The 21,698-nt window shown below is 40.7% G+C and overlaps 3 protein-coding genes across 3 annotated transcripts; 2 read left to right on the top strand and 1 right to left on the bottom strand.

Moving 5' to 3' along the window:
- Nucleotides 1-289: 289 nt before the first annotated feature.
- Nucleotides 290-5,189, top strand: LOC308133979 (glycine amidinotransferase, mitochondrial-like). Its single transcript, XM_080501552.1, has 9 exons — nt 290-412; nt 1,026-1,226; nt 1,334-1,529; nt 1,655-1,845; nt 2,034-2,171; nt 3,979-4,143; nt 4,233-4,296; nt 4,415-4,531; nt 4,677-5,189. Exons 1-9 carry the CDS (start codon nt 344-346, stop codon nt 4,787-4,789), a joined length of 1,254 nt encoding a protein of 417 aa, XP_080357678.1. The 5' UTR covers nt 290-343; the 3' UTR covers nt 4,790-5,189.
- Nucleotides 5,190-8,672: 3,483 nt separating this feature from the next.
- Nucleotides 8,673-13,603, bottom strand: LOC308132386 (glycine amidinotransferase, mitochondrial-like; the record flags this gene model as incomplete). Its single annotated transcript, XM_080499468.1, has 9 exons — nt 8,673-8,785; nt 8,916-9,032; nt 9,145-9,208; nt 9,298-9,462; nt 11,279-11,416; nt 11,605-11,795; nt 11,918-12,113; nt 12,221-12,421; nt 13,535-13,603. 9 exons carry the CDS (start codon nt 13,601-13,603, stop codon nt 8,673-8,675), a joined length of 1,254 nt encoding a protein of 417 aa, XP_080355594.1.
- Nucleotides 13,604-15,133: 1,530 nt separating this feature from the next.
- LOC308131324 (long-chain fatty acid transport protein 2-like) lies at nt 15,134-21,235 on the top strand (the record flags this gene model as incomplete). Its single annotated transcript, XM_080498044.1, has 10 exons — nt 15,134-15,602; nt 18,598-18,807; nt 18,923-19,081; nt 19,286-19,410; nt 19,521-19,715; nt 19,896-19,986; nt 20,080-20,278; nt 20,667-20,764; nt 20,848-20,978; nt 21,062-21,235. The coding sequence occupies 10 exons, from the start codon at nt 15,134-15,136 to the stop codon at nt 21,233-21,235; spliced, it is 1,851 nt and encodes a 616-aa protein (XP_080354170.1).
- Between the last annotated feature and the right edge of the window lie 463 nt (nt 21,236-21,698).

The raw sequence follows: 21,698 nt of genomic DNA on the forward strand, positions 1-21,698 counted from the left end.
TTGGGGTGACGGGATAGAGTAGAGAAAAGGATAGGCCAGACAGACTGACTGGGGCAGAGATTCAAATCCTGCACATATTATGAGTGAATAAGCTTAAATCACAGTCATTCAATTTGCTCATCAAGTTAAATTATCAGAAATACTTGTTTTCTCAAGTCAAGTTGCTCCACAACACAAAGGCGACCAATGAGGCATTGACTGAGGCGTGTAGGAGGGCACCTATAAAGCCTCGCTGAGGGTTGAGGCATCTTTCATTTTCCATTGACGAGCAAACCGAGAGGTGGATACCTGCACTGCTGCAGCCGTTGGATTTCACTTGGCAAACTCACTATTACGTTGGACAATGCTGCGAGTAAGATGTCTGAGAGGAGGTAACAGGGGGGCCGAGGCTGCCCATCTGATCGGAGCCATGGTTGGTATCACGGTGGTTTCATGTCTTATCTTCTCTCTCTCTTTCTTTACTATTATTTTTCATTCATATTTCAGAAACAACTCTTTTGTTTTATTTTGGGGGGTTTAAAAGAAAAAAAGAGGCACATTTGATTAAAGAAAACATTGTCTTCACTCGTTTGCTGATGGGAAAATTTTAAATTTCTTCATTTCTTGCAAATTGCAAAACATTGGGGGGTGAAATCCAGTTGACTGAGTGCAGCTGCATGGCACATATTTGGTCCTGAGCCGGTGGAGCCCTTCTATATGTGCAGATAATGTGTATTAACACAAATTGGCATCAAATTAATGTGGCCATTTTATTATGTGGTATGTAACTCCTTCCTCACTGAAACTAACCAAATCACTCAATTTACACCCTCATACGGTAACCTGATTACTGTCATGCAATCTTAATCTATATCACCTGTAATTTCACTTCATGTACAAACAAATCATAGAAATTCTATACAGCAACTTATAATCTAATTTCGTCATCAAATCTTGATCACTGTAAAAAAAAAAAAAAAATTAAACCTACTTTTCCAGCACAAAACTGCCATTTGTGCTTTAAAAGTAACTTTCTCCCTCCTCAGTTTGGTCGGTCAGTCACTGGCTGGGTGCAGAGGGCTTTTGAGAGCTCTTCCAGTGCAACAGCAGTTGAAGAGGAACATGTTACTGAGCCAGTGCAGCAGGAATGCCCTGTGTGCAGCCACAATGGATGGGACCTTCTTGAGGAGGTGATTGTGGGCCGAGCTGAAAACGCACACGTGCCTCCACTCACTGTGGAAGTGAAAGTAAGTCAAGTTTTTATCTGACGCACAGCTTGAAAGTCACATGAAATTATTGAAATTGTAACTGAGAGAAGTATCAGACTGACTGCGGGCTGTCGTGTTGTGAACAGGCTAACACATTTGCGAAGAATTGGGGCTTCTACCAGAAGTATGGGGGTCAGTCTTTTCCTGCGGACCACTTGAAAAAAGCCGTTGCTGAGATTGATGAAATGTGCAATATTCTGCGTCATGAAGGTGTCACAGTGAGGAGGCCAGAGCCCATCGACTGGTCTCTGCAGTACACAACTCCTGACTTCACATCATCAGGTAAAAAGTCAGATGATGTTCAACGTTTGCTCTGTAAAATCTTATCATCTGTATCTGATGATGCTGGGAACAGCAAATTCAACTATTCTCAATGACAAACTTCTGCATTGTTGAATGATTTACAGGCATGTATGCGGCCATGCCTCGAGACATCCTTCTGGTTGTGGGGAATGAGATAATTGAGGCTCCGATGGCCTGGAGGGCTCGTTTCTTTGAGTACCGAGCCTACAGACCTTTGATCAAGGAGTACTTCAGAAAAGGTGCCAAATGGACCACTGCTCCAAAACCCACCATGGCTGATGCCCTGTATGATCAGGTGAGGCAATTTCTTATTGGAACACCAGTGCTGCAATGTTTTACGTTTACAGTTACACCTTCATTAAAATACCTTGTATAGGTTGTCTATGTGAAAACCTGAGTACTTTGCCCTTTGCAGTATATTTCACCAACATGTTACAATGGACTACATGCAGTGACTGTATAAATCATTGTTTCGTCTTTCAGGACTACCCCATTCGTACAGTGGAGGACAGAAACAAGTTGGCTACCGAGGGGAAGTTTGTGACCACAGAGTATGAGCCCTGCTTTGATGCTGCAGATTTTATCCGAGCTGGGACGGACCTGTTCGTCCAGAGGAGTCAGGTATGAAGACTGCAGAGATGTTCTCAGTCACTGATGAGACGAAGCCATAAATGACATGCTGTCCTTACCTGTCAAACCTTATTGAGAATTCATGCTGTGTCTCCACATGGTTATTACTTTCTTGGCACCAACAAGCAAAGACTCATAAATAGTTTTGGAAATTTGTCAAAAATGTCAAACTGAATTAATCAAAGTGTCAAATGCCTGGGCTTCATGATTTGGCACCAACTAGGGCTTTAATTATGTTCTGATACAGGCCCAACAAGTAGTAGTCATCTTTTAACTGTCATTTATTTTTCCTCTTGCTTTGCACCGCTGAGAATTGAAAGACTGCTCATCCCCAGAGATTAACATTTTTTTATGGGGAGTGCACAAGCTTTGACAGGTCAACACTTTTCTTACTCTGTCTGGTATTTCTTGAGCACAACTGCACGTTTTGTTCTATTGACACAAGAACAAACAACCCAGCCAGAACATCCTGATTCAAACAGACTTTATTGGAAATTGCAGCTGTTGGGATTTATGGTTGGTTATTAGATTTAAAAATTACTGTAAGTAATAGATTACTGAAAGTAATTTATGAAAAATTTTAATTATTAATGGACGGAAACTGTCCTTTACTCATTAACAACTTCTAGAGTAATTGAGTAATTACTCAAAAGTTAATAAATTATCCAAAATAATTTATTAATGAAAAATTATTAATTTGAATACCGTAAATTGATTATTTATCAAATAATAATGGAATTGGGGCACCACCAGCTAAACTGGAAATAGCTAACACCAAATATCAGTCTTATTTGTAAAAAGGGTTATTTAAGTTAGTTAATATTCCTGTGCAAAACAATATTAAATAACAAGGAAGGTGTGAGATTCGAGCACAGACTGTTACAAACCAGTGAATTGCCAACAATAAAAACACTAATTACCAGGAAATCAATCAATTCAGCTAAAAGGCATTTATTAACAAAAATTGATTAATTCAGAAATTAATCTCGATCAGTTAAAATACGTGGCGGCGAGATACGTGCGGGGAGCTGGGTTTGACCAAGTTACATTTCGGACACCCGCTGTGTCTAGGTCAGGTTCGACCAATTATATGGCTTTTTGTGGTCAGGCAGGTTTAAATTCAGTCAACCACTAGTGGTTATTCACTCTCGCATGCTGTACAAGTTGAAAGACCCTTACTATTTATAGGCACTCAATGGAATGCAGTTTTAGACAAAATAAATGTTTAGAAAGTGTACAACTGATAAAGAATACAAGTGTTTATGTTGGTAAATATTCTGTAATTTGGTGATGAATTGTTACTGGATCCACTGAACTCTTTCACCACCTGCAAACAATTGTGCAATATAATTTGCACAAAAGTACAAAAACTGACTCGACATAGTCATTGGGTGAATGTTACAAAGACGACATGCTGCCACTTTTACTAGTTTGTGTGGGTATGTAAATAACCAAATATGACGTCACCACTTTTCCACCCACATTTTTAAGTTCAACAGATCAGTCAGGGAAAGTTTAAGTTTGAAAAATGAAATAGGAAAGGATTGGCATCTTCAATGAATTCACTCAGTAAAGTCAAGTTAAATCCAGTTAAGTCTTTAAACTTAAGGAATTTAAAGTGTGCATCATGATTGTGGCAATAAACGCTGATTAAAACACAGGATCTGACTACTTATATGAATCAGATATGTTTTTCATGCCGGCAACTTTGTTGTACTGCAGAATTCAACAGTTTACGAATGAAAATGCAGCAGTGATTCGTCATTCAGACCTTTTGACTCCATAATGTCCTTTAAAGGTTACAAACTACATGGGAATCGAGTGGATGCGTCGTCATCTGGGCCCCAAATACAAGATTCACATCATCTCATTCAAGGACCCAAACCCAATGCACATTGATGCAACTTTCAACATCATTGGGCCGGGTTTGGTGCTGTCAAACCCCGATCGCCCATGTCACCAGGTATGGCATGATACTGTATTGTGATTAATTTAATTTTGAATACAAACCCACAGTGCATTGATGTTCTTGCTCTTTGTCCCCCACCTCAGATTGAGATGTTCAAGAAGGCTGGCTGGACTATTGTGAAGCCTCCAACTCCTCTCATGCCGGACGGTGGGTTCTCAAACAGAAATATCTCTGACATATGAAAGCTATAGATCTTTATCTATTTACAAATGTACTTAAAGAAAACACACAAAAAAAACCAACCCAAAAACCACTTTGTTCTCAGACCATCCAATGTGGCTGGGCTCCAAATGGCTGTGCATGAACGTCCTCATGCTGGATGAGAAACGTGTCATGGTTGACGCCAATGAAAGCACCATTCACAAAATGTTTGAAAACCTTGGTGAGTCAATGATCCTCCAGCGTTTCAAGAAATTAGGATAATCTGTTAAATTAGTAATTTTCGCACAAGACCTTTTGATTCCAGTTTTGCATGATTTGGGAGTTTGATGCAGTTTAATGATGTGTATATGTGCTTTTTCATGCAGGTATCAAGACCATAAAGGTGAACATTCGTCATGCCAACTCCTTGGGTGGTGGCTTCCACTGCTGGACAACCGATGTCCGCCGCCGTGGTACCCTGCAGTCCTACTTCCATTAGCCTTGCCAGAAATGGGCAGTTTCTATTGAGCTTTGAAAATTAAAGCATCAGTCTGGGGTCGTATGACAACCGTAATGAACTATATTTTGCTGTCAATCCATCAACGGCAAACACGCTGCTAAATGAGAAGCAAAACCTTTTGCAATCATCTAAAACTGCAATTTGTTTTTGTATTTGGTCTCGTCAGATACATGTTGATGGCTTTGACATCTGAGAGCCATAGCTTTGAGGACAGTCTGGGCCAGTTTTATGCTACTAGTCTTTCACCAAACTGCTTTGCTGCTTTTGTGTGCAAACACTGTCTTAAGAATGCATGAAGTTTTCTGGTTTATTATTCCTTTTCTGGAGACAAAGTGTAATTGACACGTCTGACTGTCCTGATGCCAATTAAAATAATCCTTTCAAAGAATAGTGTGTCTTGACAAAGGAATGTTTTGTATTACTGATGTGCGATTAAATGAGACTAGAATAACAGGTTCTTGTGTGGATGCTGGTCATTTGAACGTTAAGGCTGTACCCAGGAGGAGAGACAAATATGGAACAGAAATGGACAGATCTTTTCACAGTATGAAAATGTAAACATGATGCTGCTTGAAGCAGAAGTAGTACCAATGCTTGTGTATAAAAAGTGTTTGGGAAAAAAGTACTGATTAACTTTAATTTAAAAGTAAATAAAAAGCCTTGTGCTTTTCCTGAAATACACAACTTTTTTTTTTATTACCCTTTTGCTGTTGGCAATCCATTGTTGTAGATAAATTGAGTGATTTCCATTTAAAAAAAAACATAATAAAACACAAATCTTGTATTTGATCACATATGTTACTTTAGACTTTTTTTCTTCTGCTGTGCTAATATAACCAATTTCCTCATAGAAGTTAAAACTAAAGAGCCAGTTTTAGGATTAAAAGGAATACAAAGTACATGACTGGGTTAAAATGTGTGGCGTGCAGCAACTTAAATTATGTAGCATTTTTCCTGATTTAAAGCTTTTTGACAAACTCTTCCTTGTACAGTGACAAAGAACAAATTCTTCATTACTTCCCATCTCTAATTATATACATGCTTCAAATAACACCTCTTGCATGGATCACAGCCAGAAACTCCTTTCAACAAAGATACTTGGGCAATAATGTACATGTTAAAGGCAAAGAGCCACAGTTGAATTTTTTGTTTGTGTCTGTTTAAAAGCCTTAATGAAATATAAATGGACCTCGGTCAGACGGTCAGGACACGCAAATGACGCTCTCGATTCTTATAAAGCGTCGTTTATTATAGGGGCTGCCAGGATATTATAGACGGGCACGAGTGGGTATGTGTCGGTGTGCGTGTGTTGAGTCAGTGTAAGTCAAAGAAACCATGACACCTGGAGGACATGTGGAGCAGTATTATTGCTTCTATGTTGAGGAGAGGAAAATCCACATAACGCCAGCTGATTGAGAACTCCTTCCTCAGTCTTTAGGCAGAGGAGAGACTATCTGTTCAGCTTGGGCCAAACTATGAAGGAGCTACTGCCTACTGGTATGGATGAACCGAAATTATATTGATAAGAAATGTTTGTTTTGTTGCTGAAAGCAGAAAATATGTAGTTTGGTTTCTGGCATGAGTAGGATAGACAGCAGGCCTGTTTATGTTGAGCAGCAGTGAAGCAGCCTGCTGGGTTTGGTCTCTTTGCTGTTACAAATTGATTTCATGCTTCAATAATAATTGAGAAATAATATTTGATTGATAAATTGGAGGTACATGGTAATCAAATATTGTCAAGGCTAAACCATTTAAGACATCTGTTTGTTTGAAAGTAATGATGGGAGTACATATCTTTCTGTTTGAAGCTTTTCAAGCGAATATCTACTCCAATAAGAAAATACAATTGAGAGGAGGAAAGTTGAATCCTTTAGTGTGTGTGCTTGTGTGTCCCAGGTATAATGATCTCAGTTTGTGTGTACATTTTTTCAGCTGAAAGAGAAGAATGCTGGGTACTGGAATGCTATGTGCTTATAAAAAAATACTTCCAGATCCTGCTGAATAATCTGCAGAACACCGAAATCCGTTTAGTTCACTTTGTTAACCCATCTGTCACATTTCAGATACAAGCACTCTGCCACTTTGTGCCACAAACAAACTATAAAATAAACTAGCTGCTTATTAAGGGAAACATTAATACTCAATTCAGTTCAACTTTATTTATATACCACCAAATTCAACACAGTCACACAGATGCTTTTTTACAGAGACAAACGCCACAGATCCACATGAGCAAGTATAAGTGACCGTGGAAAGGAAAAACGTTCTGCTATTCTGGTTGGGGTGACGGGATAGAGTAGAGAAAAGGATAGGCCAGACAGACTGACTGGGGCAGAGATTCAAATCCTGCACACACACAAGGTTCTCTGTTTAGCATATAGTGTGTCAGTCCCTTAAGATAAGTGTGTTATTGTTTCAATGGTGCAAGTTACTGTAATTTCTGTAAATGTAAATGACACTTATTTGGGTAATTTGTGGGTTTGTACTCTTTAAGTCCAATAGGTGTCACTGTGGACCATAGATATGTCAGTTACGTTTTGGCAAATTCAGATAGTGTTTACTTTGTAAACACATTTTGATTAAAGATGTTCTGAATGCAGTTTATTAATTACCGTGTTTAACAGGCATCACTGGTCCTCACCTGCACAAACTGATTTAGCTTAGGAGCACACGCAGCAGCTCCTTCATTTATATTTCATTAAGACGTTTACACCGGCTAAATAAACAGACATCAAAAACTCAACTGTGGCCCTTTGCCTTTAACAAATGTACATTATTGCCGAAGTATCTTTGTTTGAAATGGTTTCCGGCTGTGATCCATGCAAGAGGTGTTATATGACGCATGTATATGATTAGAGATGGGAAGTAATGAAGAATGTGTTCTTTGTCACTGTATAAAGAATTTCATCAGTCAGAAAGCTATAAATTTGGAAAAAGAATAAGTTTCAACAATAAACTTGCCGTAACGTCAAACGTTAACACAGTCGTGTACTTTGTATTCCTTATAATCCTACAACTGACTCGTTCCTATGAGGAAGTTAGTTATTTGAACACAGCAGGTGACAAATTCTACAGTAGCATTATACATGGTCAAATGAAAGATTTGTTTTTGTGATAAAACATTTTTTTTCCCAATGGTATCACATGATTTATTGGTTTATCTACAACAACAATGGATTTCCACCAACAGCAAAAGAGTCAATAAAAAAAAAATACTTTTATGCATTTCAGGAAAAGTGCAGTTGGTACAAGCATTGGTACTACTTCTGCTTAAAGAAGTAATGTTTACGTTTGCATATTGTTAGAAGAAGCAGAACCCAAGCATGTTCCACATTTCTCTCTCCTCCTGGGTACAGCCTTCAAAGTTTAAATGATTCCACGCAAGAACCTGTTATTCTAGTCTCATTTAATCGCACATCAGTAATACAAAACATTCCTTTGTCAAGACACACTATTCTTTGAAAGGATTATTTTAATTGGCATCAGGACAGTCAGACATGTCAATTACATTTTGTCTCCAGAAAAGGAATAATAAACCAGAAAACTTCACGCATTCTTAAGACAGTGTTTGCACACAAAAGCAGCAAAGCAGTTTGGTGAAAGACTAGTAGCATAAAACTGGCCCAGACTGTCCTCAAAGCTATGGCTCTCAGATGTCAAAGCCATCAACATGTATCTGACGAGACCAAATACAAAAACAAATTGCAGTTTTAGATGATTGCAAAAGGTTTTGCTTCTCATTTAGCAGCGTGTTTGCCGTTGATGGATTGGCAGAAAAAATGGTTCATTACGGTTGTCATACGACCCCAGACTGATGCTTTAATTTTCAAAGCTCAATAGAAACTGCCCATTTCTGGCAAGGCTAATGGAAGTAGGACTGCAGGGTACCACGGCGGCGGACATCGGTTGTCCAACAGTGGAAGCCACCACCCAAGGAGTTGGCATGACGAATGTTCACCTTTATGGTCTTGATACCTGCATGAAAAAGCACATATACACATCATTAAACTGCATCAAACTCCCAAATCATGCAAAACTGGAATCAAAACGTCTAATTTAACAGATTATCCTAATTACGTGAAACGCTGGAGGATCATTGACTCACCAAGGTTTTCAAACATTTTCTGAATGGTGCTTTCATTGGCGTCAACCATGACACGTTTCTCATCCAGCATGAGGACGTTCATGGACAGCCATTTGGAGCCCAGCCACATTGGATGGTCTGAGAACAAAGTGGTTTTTGGGTTTGTTTGTTTGTTTTTTTTTGTACATTTTTAAATAGATAAAGATCTATAGCTTTCATATGTCAGAGATATTTCTGTTTGAGAACCCACCATCCGGCATGAGAGGAGTTGGAGGCTTCACAATAGTCCAGCCAGCCTTCTTGAACATCTCAATCTGAGGTGGGGGACAAAGAGCAAGAACATCAATGCACTGTGGGTTTGTCTTCAAAATTTAATTAATCACAATACGGTATCATGCCATACCTGGCGACATGGACGATCGGGGTTTGACAGCACCAAACCCGGCCCAATGATGTTGAAAGTTGCATCAATGTGCAGTGGGTTTGGGTCCTTGAATGAGATGATGTGAATCTTGTATTTGGGGCCCAGATGACGACGCATCCACTCGATTCCCATGTAGTTTGTAACCTTTAAAAGGACATTATGGAGTCAAAAGGTCTGAATGACGAATCACTACTGCATTTTCATTTGTAAACTGTTGAATTCTGCAGTACAACAAAGTTGCCGGCATGACAAACATATCTGATTCATATAAGTAGTCAGATCCTGTGTTTTAATCAGCGTTTATTGCCACAATCATGATGCACACTTTAAATTCCTCAAGTTTAAAGACTTAACTGGATTTAACTTGACTTTACTGAGTGAATTCATTGAAGATGCCAATCCTTTCCAATTTCATTTTTCAAACTTAAACTTTCCCTGACTGATCTGTTGAACTTAAAAATGTGGGTGGAAAAGTGGTGACATCATATTTGGTTATTTACATACCCACACAAACTAGTAAAAGTGGCAGCATGTCGTCTTTGTAACATTCACCCAATGACTATGTCGAGTCAGTTTTTGTACTTTTGTGCAAATTATATTGCACAATTGTACTTGTCAACAGTTTACAGGTGGTGAAAGAGTTCAGTGGATCCAGTAACAATTCATCACCAAATTACAGAATATTTACCAACATAAACACTTGTATTTTTTATCAGTTGTACACTTTCTAAAAGTTTATTTTCTCTAAAACTGCATTCCATTGAGTGCCTATAAATAGTAAGGGTCTTTCAACTTGTACAGCATGCAAGAGTGAACAACCACTAGTGGTTGACTGAATTTAAACCTGCCTGACCACAAAAAGCCATATAATTGGTCGAACCTGACCTAGACACAGCGGGTGTCCGAAATGCAACTTGGTCAAATCCAGCTTGCTGCAAGTATCCCGCCGCCGCGTGTGTTAACTGATCGAGATTAATTTCTGAATTAATATATTTTTGTTAATAAATGCCTTTTCACTGAATTGATCAATTTCCTGGTAATTAGTGTATTTATTGTTGGCAATTCACTGGTTTGTAACAGTCTGTGCTCGAATCTCACACCTTCCTTGTTATTTAATATTGTTTTGCACAGGAATATTAACTAACTTAAATAACCCTTTTTACAAATAAGACTGATATTTGGTGTTAGCTATTTCCAGTTTAGCTGGTGGTGCCCCAATTCCATTATTATTTGATAAATAATCAATTTATTCAAATTAATAATTTTTCATTAATAAATTATTTTGGATAATTTATTAACTTTTGAGTAATTACTAAATTACTCTAGAAGTTGTTAATGAGTAAAGGACAGTTTCCGTCCATTAATAATTAAAATTTTTCATAAATTACTTTCAGTAATCTATTACTTACAGTAATTTTTAAAGCTAATCACCAACCATAAATCCCAACAGCTGCAATTTCCAATAAAGTCTGTTTGAATCAGGATGTTCTTGCTGGGTGGTTTGTTCTTGTGTCAATGGAACAAAACCTGCAGTTGTGCTCAAGAAATACCAGACAGATTAAGAAAAGTGTTGACCTGACAAAGCTTGTGAACTCCCCATAAAAAAAATGTAATCTCTGGGGATGAGCAGTCTTTCAATTCTCAGCGGTGCAAAGCAAGAGGAAAAATAAATGACGGTTAAAAGATGACTACTACTTGTTGGGCCTGTATCAGAACATAATTAAAGCCCTAGTTGGTGCCAAATCATGAAGCCCAGGCATTTGACACTGATTAATTCAGTTTTACATTTTTGACAAATTTGCAAAACTATGAGTCTTTGCTTGTTGGTGCCAAGAAAGTAAAAACCATGTGGAGACACAGCATGAATTCTCAATAAAGTTTGACAGGTTCTCATAAGGACAGCATGTCATTTATGGCTTAGTCTCATCCGTGACTGAGAACATCTCTGCAGTCTTCATACCTGACTCCTCTGGACGAACAGGTCCGTCCCAGCTCGGATAAAATCTGCAGCATCAAAGCAGGGCTCATGCTCTGTGGTCACAAACTTCCCCTCGGCAGCCAACTTGTTTCTGTCCTCCACTGTACGAATGGGGTAGTCCTGAAAGACGAAACAATGATTTATACAGTCACTGCATGTAGTCCATTGTCACATGTTGGTGCAATATACTGCAAAGGGCAAAGTACTCAGGTTTTCACATAGACAACCTATACAAGGTATTTTAATGAAGGTGTAACTGTAAACGTAAAACATTGCAGCACTGGTGTTCCAATAAGAAATTGCCTCACCTGATCATACAGGGCATCAGCCATGGTGGGTTTTGGAGCAGTGGTCCATTTGGCACCTTTTCTGAAGTACTCCTTGATCAAAGGTCTGTAGGCTCGGTACTCAAAGAAACGAGCCCTCCAGGCCATCGGAGCCTCAATTATCTCATTCCCCACAACCAGAAGGATGTCTCGAGGCATGGCTGGATACATGCCTGTAAATGATTCAATAGAGAATTATGTCGTGGAGAATAGTTGAATTTGCTGTTCCCAGCATCATCAGATACAGATGATATGATTTTACAGAGCAAATGTTGAACAATTTCTGACTTTTTACCTGATGATGTGAAGTCAGGAGTTGTGTACTGCAGAGACCAGTCGATGGGCTCTGGCCTCCTCACTGTGACACCTTCATGATGCAGAATATTGCACATTTCATCAATCTCAGCAACAGCTTTTTTCAAGTGGTCCGCAGGAAAAGACTGACCCCCATACTTCTGGTAGAAGCCCCAATATTTCGCAATTGTGTTAGCCTGTTAACAACATGACAACCCGCAGTCAGTCTGATACTTCTCTCAGTTACAATTTCAATAATTTCATGTGACTTTCAAGCTGTGCGTCAGATAAAAACTTGACTTACTTTCACTTCCACAGTGAATGGAGGCACCCGGGCATTGTCAGCTCGGCCCACAATCACCTCCTCAAGAAGGTCCCATTCATTGTGGCTGCACACAGGGCATTCCTGCTGCACTGGCTCAGTATCATGTTCCTCTTCAACTGCTGTTGCACTGGAAGAGCTCTCAAAAGCCCTCTGCACCCAGCCAGTGACTGACCGACCAAACTGAGAAGGGAGAAAGTTACTTTCAAAACACAAAAAAAACTTTTGTGCTGGAAAAGTAGGTTACATTTTTTTGTTTTACGTTGATCAAGATTTGATTAAGAAATTAGATAAGTTGCTGTATAGAATTTCTATGATTTGTTTGTACATGAAGTGAAATTACAGGTGATATAGATTAAGATTGCATGACAGTCAGCAGGTTACAGTATGAGGGCGTAAATTGAGTGATTTGGTAAGTTTCAGTGAGAAAGGTGTTACATACCACATAACTAAAGGCCCGCATTAATTTGATGTGATATATAAATAAAGTTGAATTTCCCTTAATAAGCAGCTAGTTTAATTTGTAGTTTGTTTGTGGCACAAAGTGGCAGAATGCTTGTATCTGAAGTAGCAGGTGGGTTAACAAAGTAAACTAAATGGATTCTGCAGATTCTTTTGATGGAAGTATTTTGTTAAGCAGAGAGCATTCCTCCAAGGACCCAGTGTTCTACTCTTATAGCTGATCTGGAACTTTTTTATTACATACAAACTGAGATCACGAGGTCTCTCTCGCTCGCTCTCTCTCTCTAGGATCAACGGATTTGGTTTTCTGTTGGGTGTGATTAAGAAATTAGATTATAAGTTGCTGTACAGAATTTATGATTTATTTGTACATGAAGTGAAATTACAGGTGATATAGATTAAGATTGCATGACAATAATCAGGTTACAGTATGAGGGCGTAAATTGAGTGATTTGGTAAGTTTTAGTGAGGAAGGTGTTACATACCACATAATAAAATGCCTGCATTAATTTGATGCCAATTTGTGTTAATACACATTATCTGCAAATATAGAAGGGCTCCACCGGCTCAGGACCAAATATGTGCCATGCAGCTGCACTCAGTCAACTGGATTTCACCCCCCAATGTTTTGCAATTTGCCAGAAATGCAGAAATTTTAAATCTTCTCATCATCAAACGAGCGAAGACAACAATCTTTTATCAAATGTGCCTCTTTTTCTTCTTCTTTTAAACCCCCCAAAATAAAACAAAAGAGTTGTTTCTGAAATATGAATGAAAAATAATAGTAAAGAAAGAGAGAGAGAAGATAAGACATGAAACCACCGTGATACCAACCATGGCTCCGATCAGATGGGCAGCCTCGGCCCCCCTGTTACCTCCTCTCAGACATCTTACTCGCAGCATTGTCCAACGTAATAGTGAGTTTGCCAAGTGAAATCCAACGGCTGCAGCAGTGCAGGTATCCACCTCTCGGTTTGCTCGTCAATGGAAAATGAAAGATGCCTCAACCCTCAGCGGGGCTTTATAGGTGCCCTCCTACACGCCTCAGTCAATGCCTCATTGGTTGCCTTTGTGTTGTGGAGCAACTGAAAACAAGTATTTCTGATTTCTCAGTGGATTGTTTTATCTCCTATTTATTTCTTAATGTATTGTTTTTATAGCTTTGTTGTACAGCACTTTGGATACCACTGGGTGATTGTAAAGGGCTATAGCAATACAGTTTGATTGATTGCTTATCATTATTAAGGTAGTTTTGGCGTTTCTTTTGCACTGAATCACTTGGGAGGTTGTTCTTTCTGCAAATAAACTTTAGGGAAACTAAACAGGAAAACAATTCACTCCTGTATTTTCTTTGCTTCTGCAGAAATTTAAACTAATCTGCAGAAACCATGATATATGTTTGTACATAAGAGAACTGTCACAAAAAACAAAACAAAAAACAACCACATTTTGAGACGTTCCAGGACCAGGATCAGAGGTTTTGGCTTTCTGCTATTCCGGGGAGGGGGTGTCAAACTCAGTTCCTCAAGGGCTGCAGCCCTGCACGTTTTCCATGTCTCCCTGCTTCAGTGCAGCCGATTGCAATGAGCAGCTCGTTGTCTGGCTTTGTGCTGAATGTGGTGGTGAACCATCAGGATATTCAAGTCTGTTAAAGATGGCAGACATGCGAAAACATGCAGGGCTGCGGACCTCCAGGATCTGACTTTGACACACCTGCGAGGATAGAAGGAGAGAGAGAGAGATTACTGGAGATTAGGAGATAAGATAAACGTTATTGTTGTCCCAAGCGGTGTTTTTTTAAACAAAGCCCCAAACAATACAACACATTCAAAACACATTTAAAGCACAAGTACAGACACAAAGAAAATGTTAAACAGAAACAGGAGTTGATGAAAATAGAAATTAAAAATCTCTCTCTATATATATGGGTGTTGTGTTGGGAGGCCCAAGGTGCCCCCGAACGCCCCTTGTTGATACACTGAAGGAATTGAAAGTTCCAGATGGCCGAGTCGCTGTCAATCACACAGCTCCTCCAATCAGCGTGCAGAATCCAGCCTCCAGTCCCGCCCACCGACCCCTGGATCACCTCGTGCAACAAAGAGGGACATTATGATCTGGATCTGATCATGAAACGCAATAAAACCTTGTTAACCTGGTCAAAACTCCAATCATTGAATGAACAATGAAGCCATGCCCCCCACTGAGACACCCCCCCCCCCCCTCCGGCTTCTTAAGTGAGCTCCCAGTTCACCAGGTGATCGGTCGGGACTCGGGACAGCTGGTGGTCCCTTTAAACAAATGTTGATGCTCCAACACGGGGAAAGAAAAAAAAAACAGTTGTTCAAAGTTCAAGATTCGACACGTCAATCAAAACCTGGACGTTTTCGAGCTCAGACCGGCGGCTGCACCGAGAGACGAGCCTCCGACAAAACGATGGCTGCATTGATGATGATTATTATTTTCACCCTTCTGGCAGTCTTGCCTCTCATGCTGTATTTGAGAAACCCTTATTTTACGCACGATCTGAATTACGCAATCGCCGCGCTTCGCGTCGGCGTGCGTCTGAGCAAAATCCACAAGAAGTTCTACGGCGTCCTGGACAGTTTTCTGGACAAAGTTGCGAGCCAGCCCGACAAGACGTTCCTGGTGTTCGAAGGGAGCACCTTCACGTACCGCCAGGCCGACAGGGAGAGCAACAAGGTGGCCCGGGCGCTGTCCGGGAGCGTGCGGGAGGGCGACACGGTGGCCCTGCTGCTGGGGAACGAGCCGCTGTTCGTCTGGCTGTGGCTGGCCGCGGCCAAGCTGGGCTGCACCGCGGCCCTCATCAACTGTAACCTCCGGTCCAAGTCCCTGCTGCACTGCTTCTCCTGCTGCGACGCCAAAGTCCTGGTGGCTGGGGCTGGTGAGTCCCGTGTCCTGGCGAAGAGTGGCCAATTAAATAAAATAAAACAAAATTTGATTTAATTTTGAATTTAATTTTGAATTTAATTTATTTGATTCTATGTTTATGGGGCTATTTTCCTACAAAAAAAAATGGTATTTGCTCTTTATATGGATTGCACTAGTACAACACTTTACCACCGCCTGATCAGTCCCGAAAGCGCTTTGAATTGTCAATCAATGTTGTCAATATTGTCAATATTCACCCGTTCGCACACATATTCACATGGCTTTCCATTTATGATGCTCAGTTCATCCATTACTAGCAGTTTTTGGGGGTTCAGTGTCTTGCTGAAGGACACTTTGGCATGTTGACAGATGGGGATTTGAACCCTTAAACTTTTGGATTGAGATAAACCGAGCCACAGCCATATGCATCTGAATATATTTTGTATTGGTCTGAAAAAGGGAGGTGTGTGTGTGTTTACTCATGTTCATCCCACAATCCAAAAATATGCTTGTGAGATTAATTGGTGACCTTAAATTGCCCCTAGGTGTGTGTGAGTGTGGTTTCCTGTCTGTGTGTGTGATAGACTGGCGACCCGGAGACAGCTGCGATTGGCTCCAGCAACCCTGAACATATAGTGGAATAGGAGATGGATGGTGTAGAGTAGAAAAATCATCACATTCAATACACCAGTAGAGGCGACAGCCACTGAAGACTCCCAGGCCATCCATCCAGTGAGGTTGTGTTTTGGTTCGGTGCTTCGCTCAAGACAAACTTTGACATGTGGAATCAAACCTGCAACCTTCCAATTTAGAGACGACCCGGTCCACCAACCGAGCCACAGTCCAAATGCGTACTGCCTCAAGGTGCCGGATATATTTTATAGGTCTGAAAAAGTGGGTTTGTCTCAGGAAAAAAATGATATCTGCTCTTTTCTAATTTGAAGCTGATGGTGACAATTATAGAATGTTGTTTGTTTATTCACGCATGTTCAGTTCAATTTGTTCCAGTCATCCACATTTTTAAAGAAAAGGGTTTTTCAAAACAATACTTAAGTTTAATGCTTGTTTCGAGTTGTATTCTTGGTCATATTCTTGGACCCACAGAGGACCTTAAGACAATCGCCTTGTTGGTGCAAGCAGACAAAAACGTATTTGATTTGTGTATATTTTGCTCTCCCCGCAACCCTCACCAAGACTGATATTACTGCCATCAATACCAGTAACTTTATTTTTTGGACCAGCATAACGCCTTTGCTCATGTGATATTTAAGAACTCTTTTGTAGTAGCAGTGTTGGGATTTACGTCTGGTCATTAGCATTAAATGACTGTAAGTTATTTACTCATTACCAGTTTCCTAAAGTAAGTGATTCATTACTTAATGTTAATCAATTATCAAAAATTAAATATTAAGAAGGAAACTTCTGGCCAGAAAGCATGCGGGGCTGTGGGTGCGATTCCCCGGTACGTTCACACAGAGATTGGAGTGGCTTTTGGAGATTTCCCGGATCGCTGGTGTCTGAGGTCATGAGACGGAGATCTGTGCGTGACAGTACCCAAACGGGACGGCAACTTCATGATACCGGGTTTCAGCTGAAACACACACACAAAAAAAAAATTTCACCCGCGTATTAATGTATTGCCACATTAAATATTGACATGATATTTAAGACAATCTATGATTCCATTCTCGTCCCCTCAGTTGGGAATCACTGGTTTAACCCTGTGTTCTACTCTGTCCCTGTTGTGTTGCGTCTTCATGTTTCATGTCCCATGACAGGCTTTTACTTTGATTGGCAACTACGCTGGCTTTCAGTATGTTGAAACGCCTTTACCGACGGCCATGATGAGTTGCCAGTCTTTTATAATACCATGTAGTCCAGTACACGAAGAAACATTTATCACCCGTGGGCGATCTGGAGTCAAAAATTAACCGCAAAGGCATGTTTATGGATTGTGGGAGGAAACCAGAATAAACTGTATCAATGCAACACTTTTTGCGGAAAGACCCGAAGGTGTGACTCGAACCCTGGATAGTTTCACTGTGAGGCGAGAGTGCCAGGTTCTTGGTTTGAGTTCAAGCTTGGGATGCTTTCTGTTTTGGAGTTTGCTTTGTTTGCCTGTGCACCGACAAACTTTCCTTGTTTTATAGCAACGACAATAAAGGTTTTTAATTTCCAACAGTTTCATGCATTTGAGGATAATCGATAACTTTAAAGGTGCCAGTGAATTTTACCATGTCTTTTTTTTGGGGGGGGGTGTTTGCACTCTGAAAGACGGGTCAACCAGTCCAGGGTTTACTGTGGGTTGGATCAGTTCCAGCCTCCTTTTGATACTGAAGTGTATAAACTGTGTACAAGATTGTGAAGTCAAGACCTTTATTTGTTACAAGCACAATTATACACAATATAATGTGCAGTGAAATGTGTATAGCACCTGTCCCAGACCAAAGCAACAATGATAATTATAAGGATAAAACACATAAGATATACAAGCAGGAAATTGTGCAGGAAAGTAGCAGCTTGTCTCTTGTTAAAATGAACAAACACCCATCCTCCAGTTCTGCAGGAACAGTGAGATCACGATTGAAATAGAAACATAGTGTGAAATTCTCAAATGAGAAACTTCTTAATAGTTTTTGCTCTGTGAAAATATGCCATGAAAACACAATTGCAGCAACAACAAATAAAATCTACACAAAATATGTCTGTACATGTATTATTGGAAAACATAATTAGCCCACCACAAGGTCATCACCCATCATAATATTAATTTCTATGTTTTATGTATAATATTGATTGTTACAATACATTGAAAATTGAAAATTGCTACATTGAACTATAGTTCACTATTTAAATGCTTTTCGTCTCCAGAAAGGAGCACTTTTAAAAAATTTTTTTTAAGGTATCTTTTATTTGGCTCCGTCCCACTCGTTCCTCACATCCCAGTTTATCGCCGTGGCTCTGACCCCCATTAAGGTCTCAGCAGTTTTCTGGTGTCTCCCTCTCAGACCTGCGAGGAGCCGTGGAGGAAGTTCTGCCCACGCTAAAGGAGAAGGGAGTCCGAGTGTTTATCCTCAGTGAGCACTGCGACGTGGAGGGCATTGACAGCCTCTGTGACAAAATCAAGAACGCCTCGGATCAACCGCTTTCCCCTCAGCTGAGGGCAAATCTGACGATTAAGAGTCCTGCATTATACATCTACACCTCTGGAACCACAGGTAATCTGAGGTGTTTGTCTGACCTTGACCTCCGATCTGATTTCATAATTTGCTCATAAAGAGGATCGAGTGTGTCAGAAGTTGCGCGTTTCTAATGGCTCCTCTTTACTTTTAGGTCTACCCAAGGCAGCTGTAGTTACCCACGAGAAGATGTGGATGGCAACCTTTCTTCTATGTATTGCCGGCATACGCTCAGATGATGTGATCTACATTTACCTGCCACTCTACCACACCGCTGGTTTTCTGATGGGACTCACTGGAGCCATAAACAGCGGTAATATATGAAACGCCCACAACTGAACGCCCAAATGTGTCCTGGCGATAGCACAGAGTTTATGAAAGCATATGACCTCAAATAACAGGCTGTGCTGTTTGTGTTTAAGCGTCCTCAAGGCCAATGTTCAAAGTTCACAACACTTCCCGAGCTGTTGGTGTCAACAGCTATGCTCGCTGAAACGTGTGTCCCTTTTATGTCTAGGCCTCACTGTAGTTTTAAGACGTAAATTCTCCGCCTCCAACTTCTGGGATGATTGCAGGAAGCACAATGTGACTGTCATTCAATACATCGGAGAGATCATGCGCTATCTCTGCAACTCGCCACAGGTAAAAATCAGTATAAAGTCATATTTCCATCAAATAAATGTGTCAATACACGTTCATCAGCAGCTCATCTTCAACACGACGCTGTGTGTTGTGTCTTGCCTCCGTTAAAGAGAGACAGTGACAGGGATCACAAAGTCCGGCTGGCTGTGGGGAACGGCATCAGGACGGACACATGGACTGAATTCTTGCAGAGATTTGGGGACATTCATATCTGTGAATGCTACGGAGCGACTGAGGCAAACGTTGGCTTTGTCAACTACGTCGGAAAAGTCGGGGCCATTGGCAGGGTGCATTTTCTCCACAAAGTAAGAGGAGGACAGAAGGAGTTTAAACACCCGTCTGGTTTTCTCAAGCAATTAGCAACATTACGATGGCTGATTGAGTTACAAAATGTTCGAGACTGATGTCGTGAGGAGCTGGGGCCAGTCCCAGTGAATTACCGTCATTTCCTTGACTTTTTTTTTTTTTTCAAAATTGTTTCGCAGAATGCTACTCCATATGCCCTCATCAGGTACAACACAGAGGAAGAGGAACCGGTCCGAAACTCCAAAGGCTTTTGCATTGAAGTCCCAGTGGGTGAGCCGGTCCCCTCCGCAGTTTCAGCTCCCGTCCTGAGCTTTGGACGCTCCTGCTAAAACCTTCGTGACGTTTGGTTGCTTTGGCTCGTAGGAGAGCCGGGTTTGCTTGTCGGGAAGATCTCGTCGAGGTCGCAGTTTGCCGGCTACGCCAAAAATCAGCAGCAGACGGAGAAGAAGAAGCTGCGGGACGTGTTTGTGAAGGGAGACGTGTACTTCAACAGTGGCGACCTGCTCCGGATTGACAAGGAGGGATTCGTGTACTTCCAGGATCGCATTGGAGACACTTTCAGGTCAGTGCGTCTGCTTTTGGAGGCAGGAAAACGTTTAAATATAAGCGTGCTGAAAAAATTTTCTTTGTCCATTAGATAACCATATTCACACAGCCTCAATCGCTCGAATGCTTGTAACTTTGCGTGTGGATGCCGCGCAAATACTTTCATATACTATTATCAAAAAATAATCCTGGCTGCATTTACTTTAGTTTTGGAAAAAAATCAACAAATTCTGTCACAGGAAAATTAATTTAAGATGCAAGAAAAATTATACTTTTAATTAAAAATAGTTTCTGATTTTAGTGTCTTCAGACACTGCCAGGCGGGGTTGAACAGTTGAAGGAGTCATTTGATTCTTGTCTAATAAATGGAGTTATTTACTTTGTGTTTTCCTCATCTAATACAGGTGGAAAGGAGAAAATGTGGCAACCACGGAGGTGGTTGACCATTTGGTCACTCTGGACTTTGTGGAGGAGGCTTATGTCTATGGTGTGAAAGTGCCAGGTGGGTCTTCTATTTATTACAACAACAACTATAAAAGCTCTTCGAATTCGATGTAATTAAGTTCTTTTTTTTTTTTAACCAAGGTCATGAAGGCAGAATTGGGATGGCAGCGTTGAAGCTGAAAGAAAACACGGACTTTGATGGAAATGCTATATATCAGTACGTCAAAAGCTACCTGCCGAGCTACGCAAGACCACGCTTCATTCGCATACAGGTGAGAAAAATCGTGTTGAGTGTCGACGTCGTCTCAGTGATCTCCCATGATTAATCATGAAATAACCATTTCTTTCTCCTCAGGATGAACTGGCAGTGACCGGGACGTACAAACCGATGAAGGTGCAGCTGACGGCGGAGGGCTTCGACCCCACAGCCGTCAAACACCCATTATTCTTCTTACATGACAGTCAGGGGTACATACCCATGACTCAGGAGATCTTCAACGCCATCACAGAGGGATCACTGAGGCTCTGAACGACTTGAATGTTTATTACTGGATTGTCACGTGGTTTTAGGGGATTGAGATTAAAGATCGTTCTGGAAATGTCGTTTGTGTCTCATAAACAATGATGTGCAAGTTCACAGTCTGTGTTTCAAGGATGTGCTTGTGTCAGCACTTTTGGAACCTCCGCGACACTTTTTGTGACATTCAATGTCGAGAGTACAGGAAGGACGTGGATCTTTCTCAAAACAATTAAGCTTTTAAGAAAATCATTGTCAGTCAATCTCCTGGACACCTGCCAAAGATTGTACCATGGCATCGTCTCTTTTTGCAAGAATACTGGAATAAAATTGTCCTAAACTTTTCAAATGCAACAAACAAAGTTTTTATACCGGCTCCCACGGTGGAAAGATTCTTTCATGGTCACGATTCCCTCCTGCAGAGACTGCCGGATGCTATGGAGCGCTCACTCGGTAAACAAAATAGGGGACTATT

The sequence above is a fragment of the Blennius ocellaris genome (genome assembly GCF_963422515.1).
Source record: "Blennius ocellaris genome assembly, chromosome: 1".
Classification (NCBI taxonomy): domain Eukaryota; kingdom Metazoa; phylum Chordata; class Actinopteri; order Blenniiformes; family Blenniidae; genus Blennius; species Blennius ocellaris.

Excerpts from the sequence above, each read along its gene's own strand:
- LOC308133979 (XM_080501552.1), top strand. The coding sequence starts at position 344 with ATGCTGCGAGTAAGATGTCTGAGAGGAGGTAACAGGGGGGCCGAGGCT. Across the intron at positions 1,227-1,333 it reads CACTCACTGTGGAAGTGAAA|GCTAACACATTTGCGAAGAA; the intron begins GTAAGTCAAGTT and ends TGTTGTGAACAG. Across the intron at positions 1,530-1,654 it reads TCCTGACTTCACATCATCAG|GCATGTATGCGGCCATGCCT; the intron begins GTAAAAAGTCAG and ends AATGATTTACAG.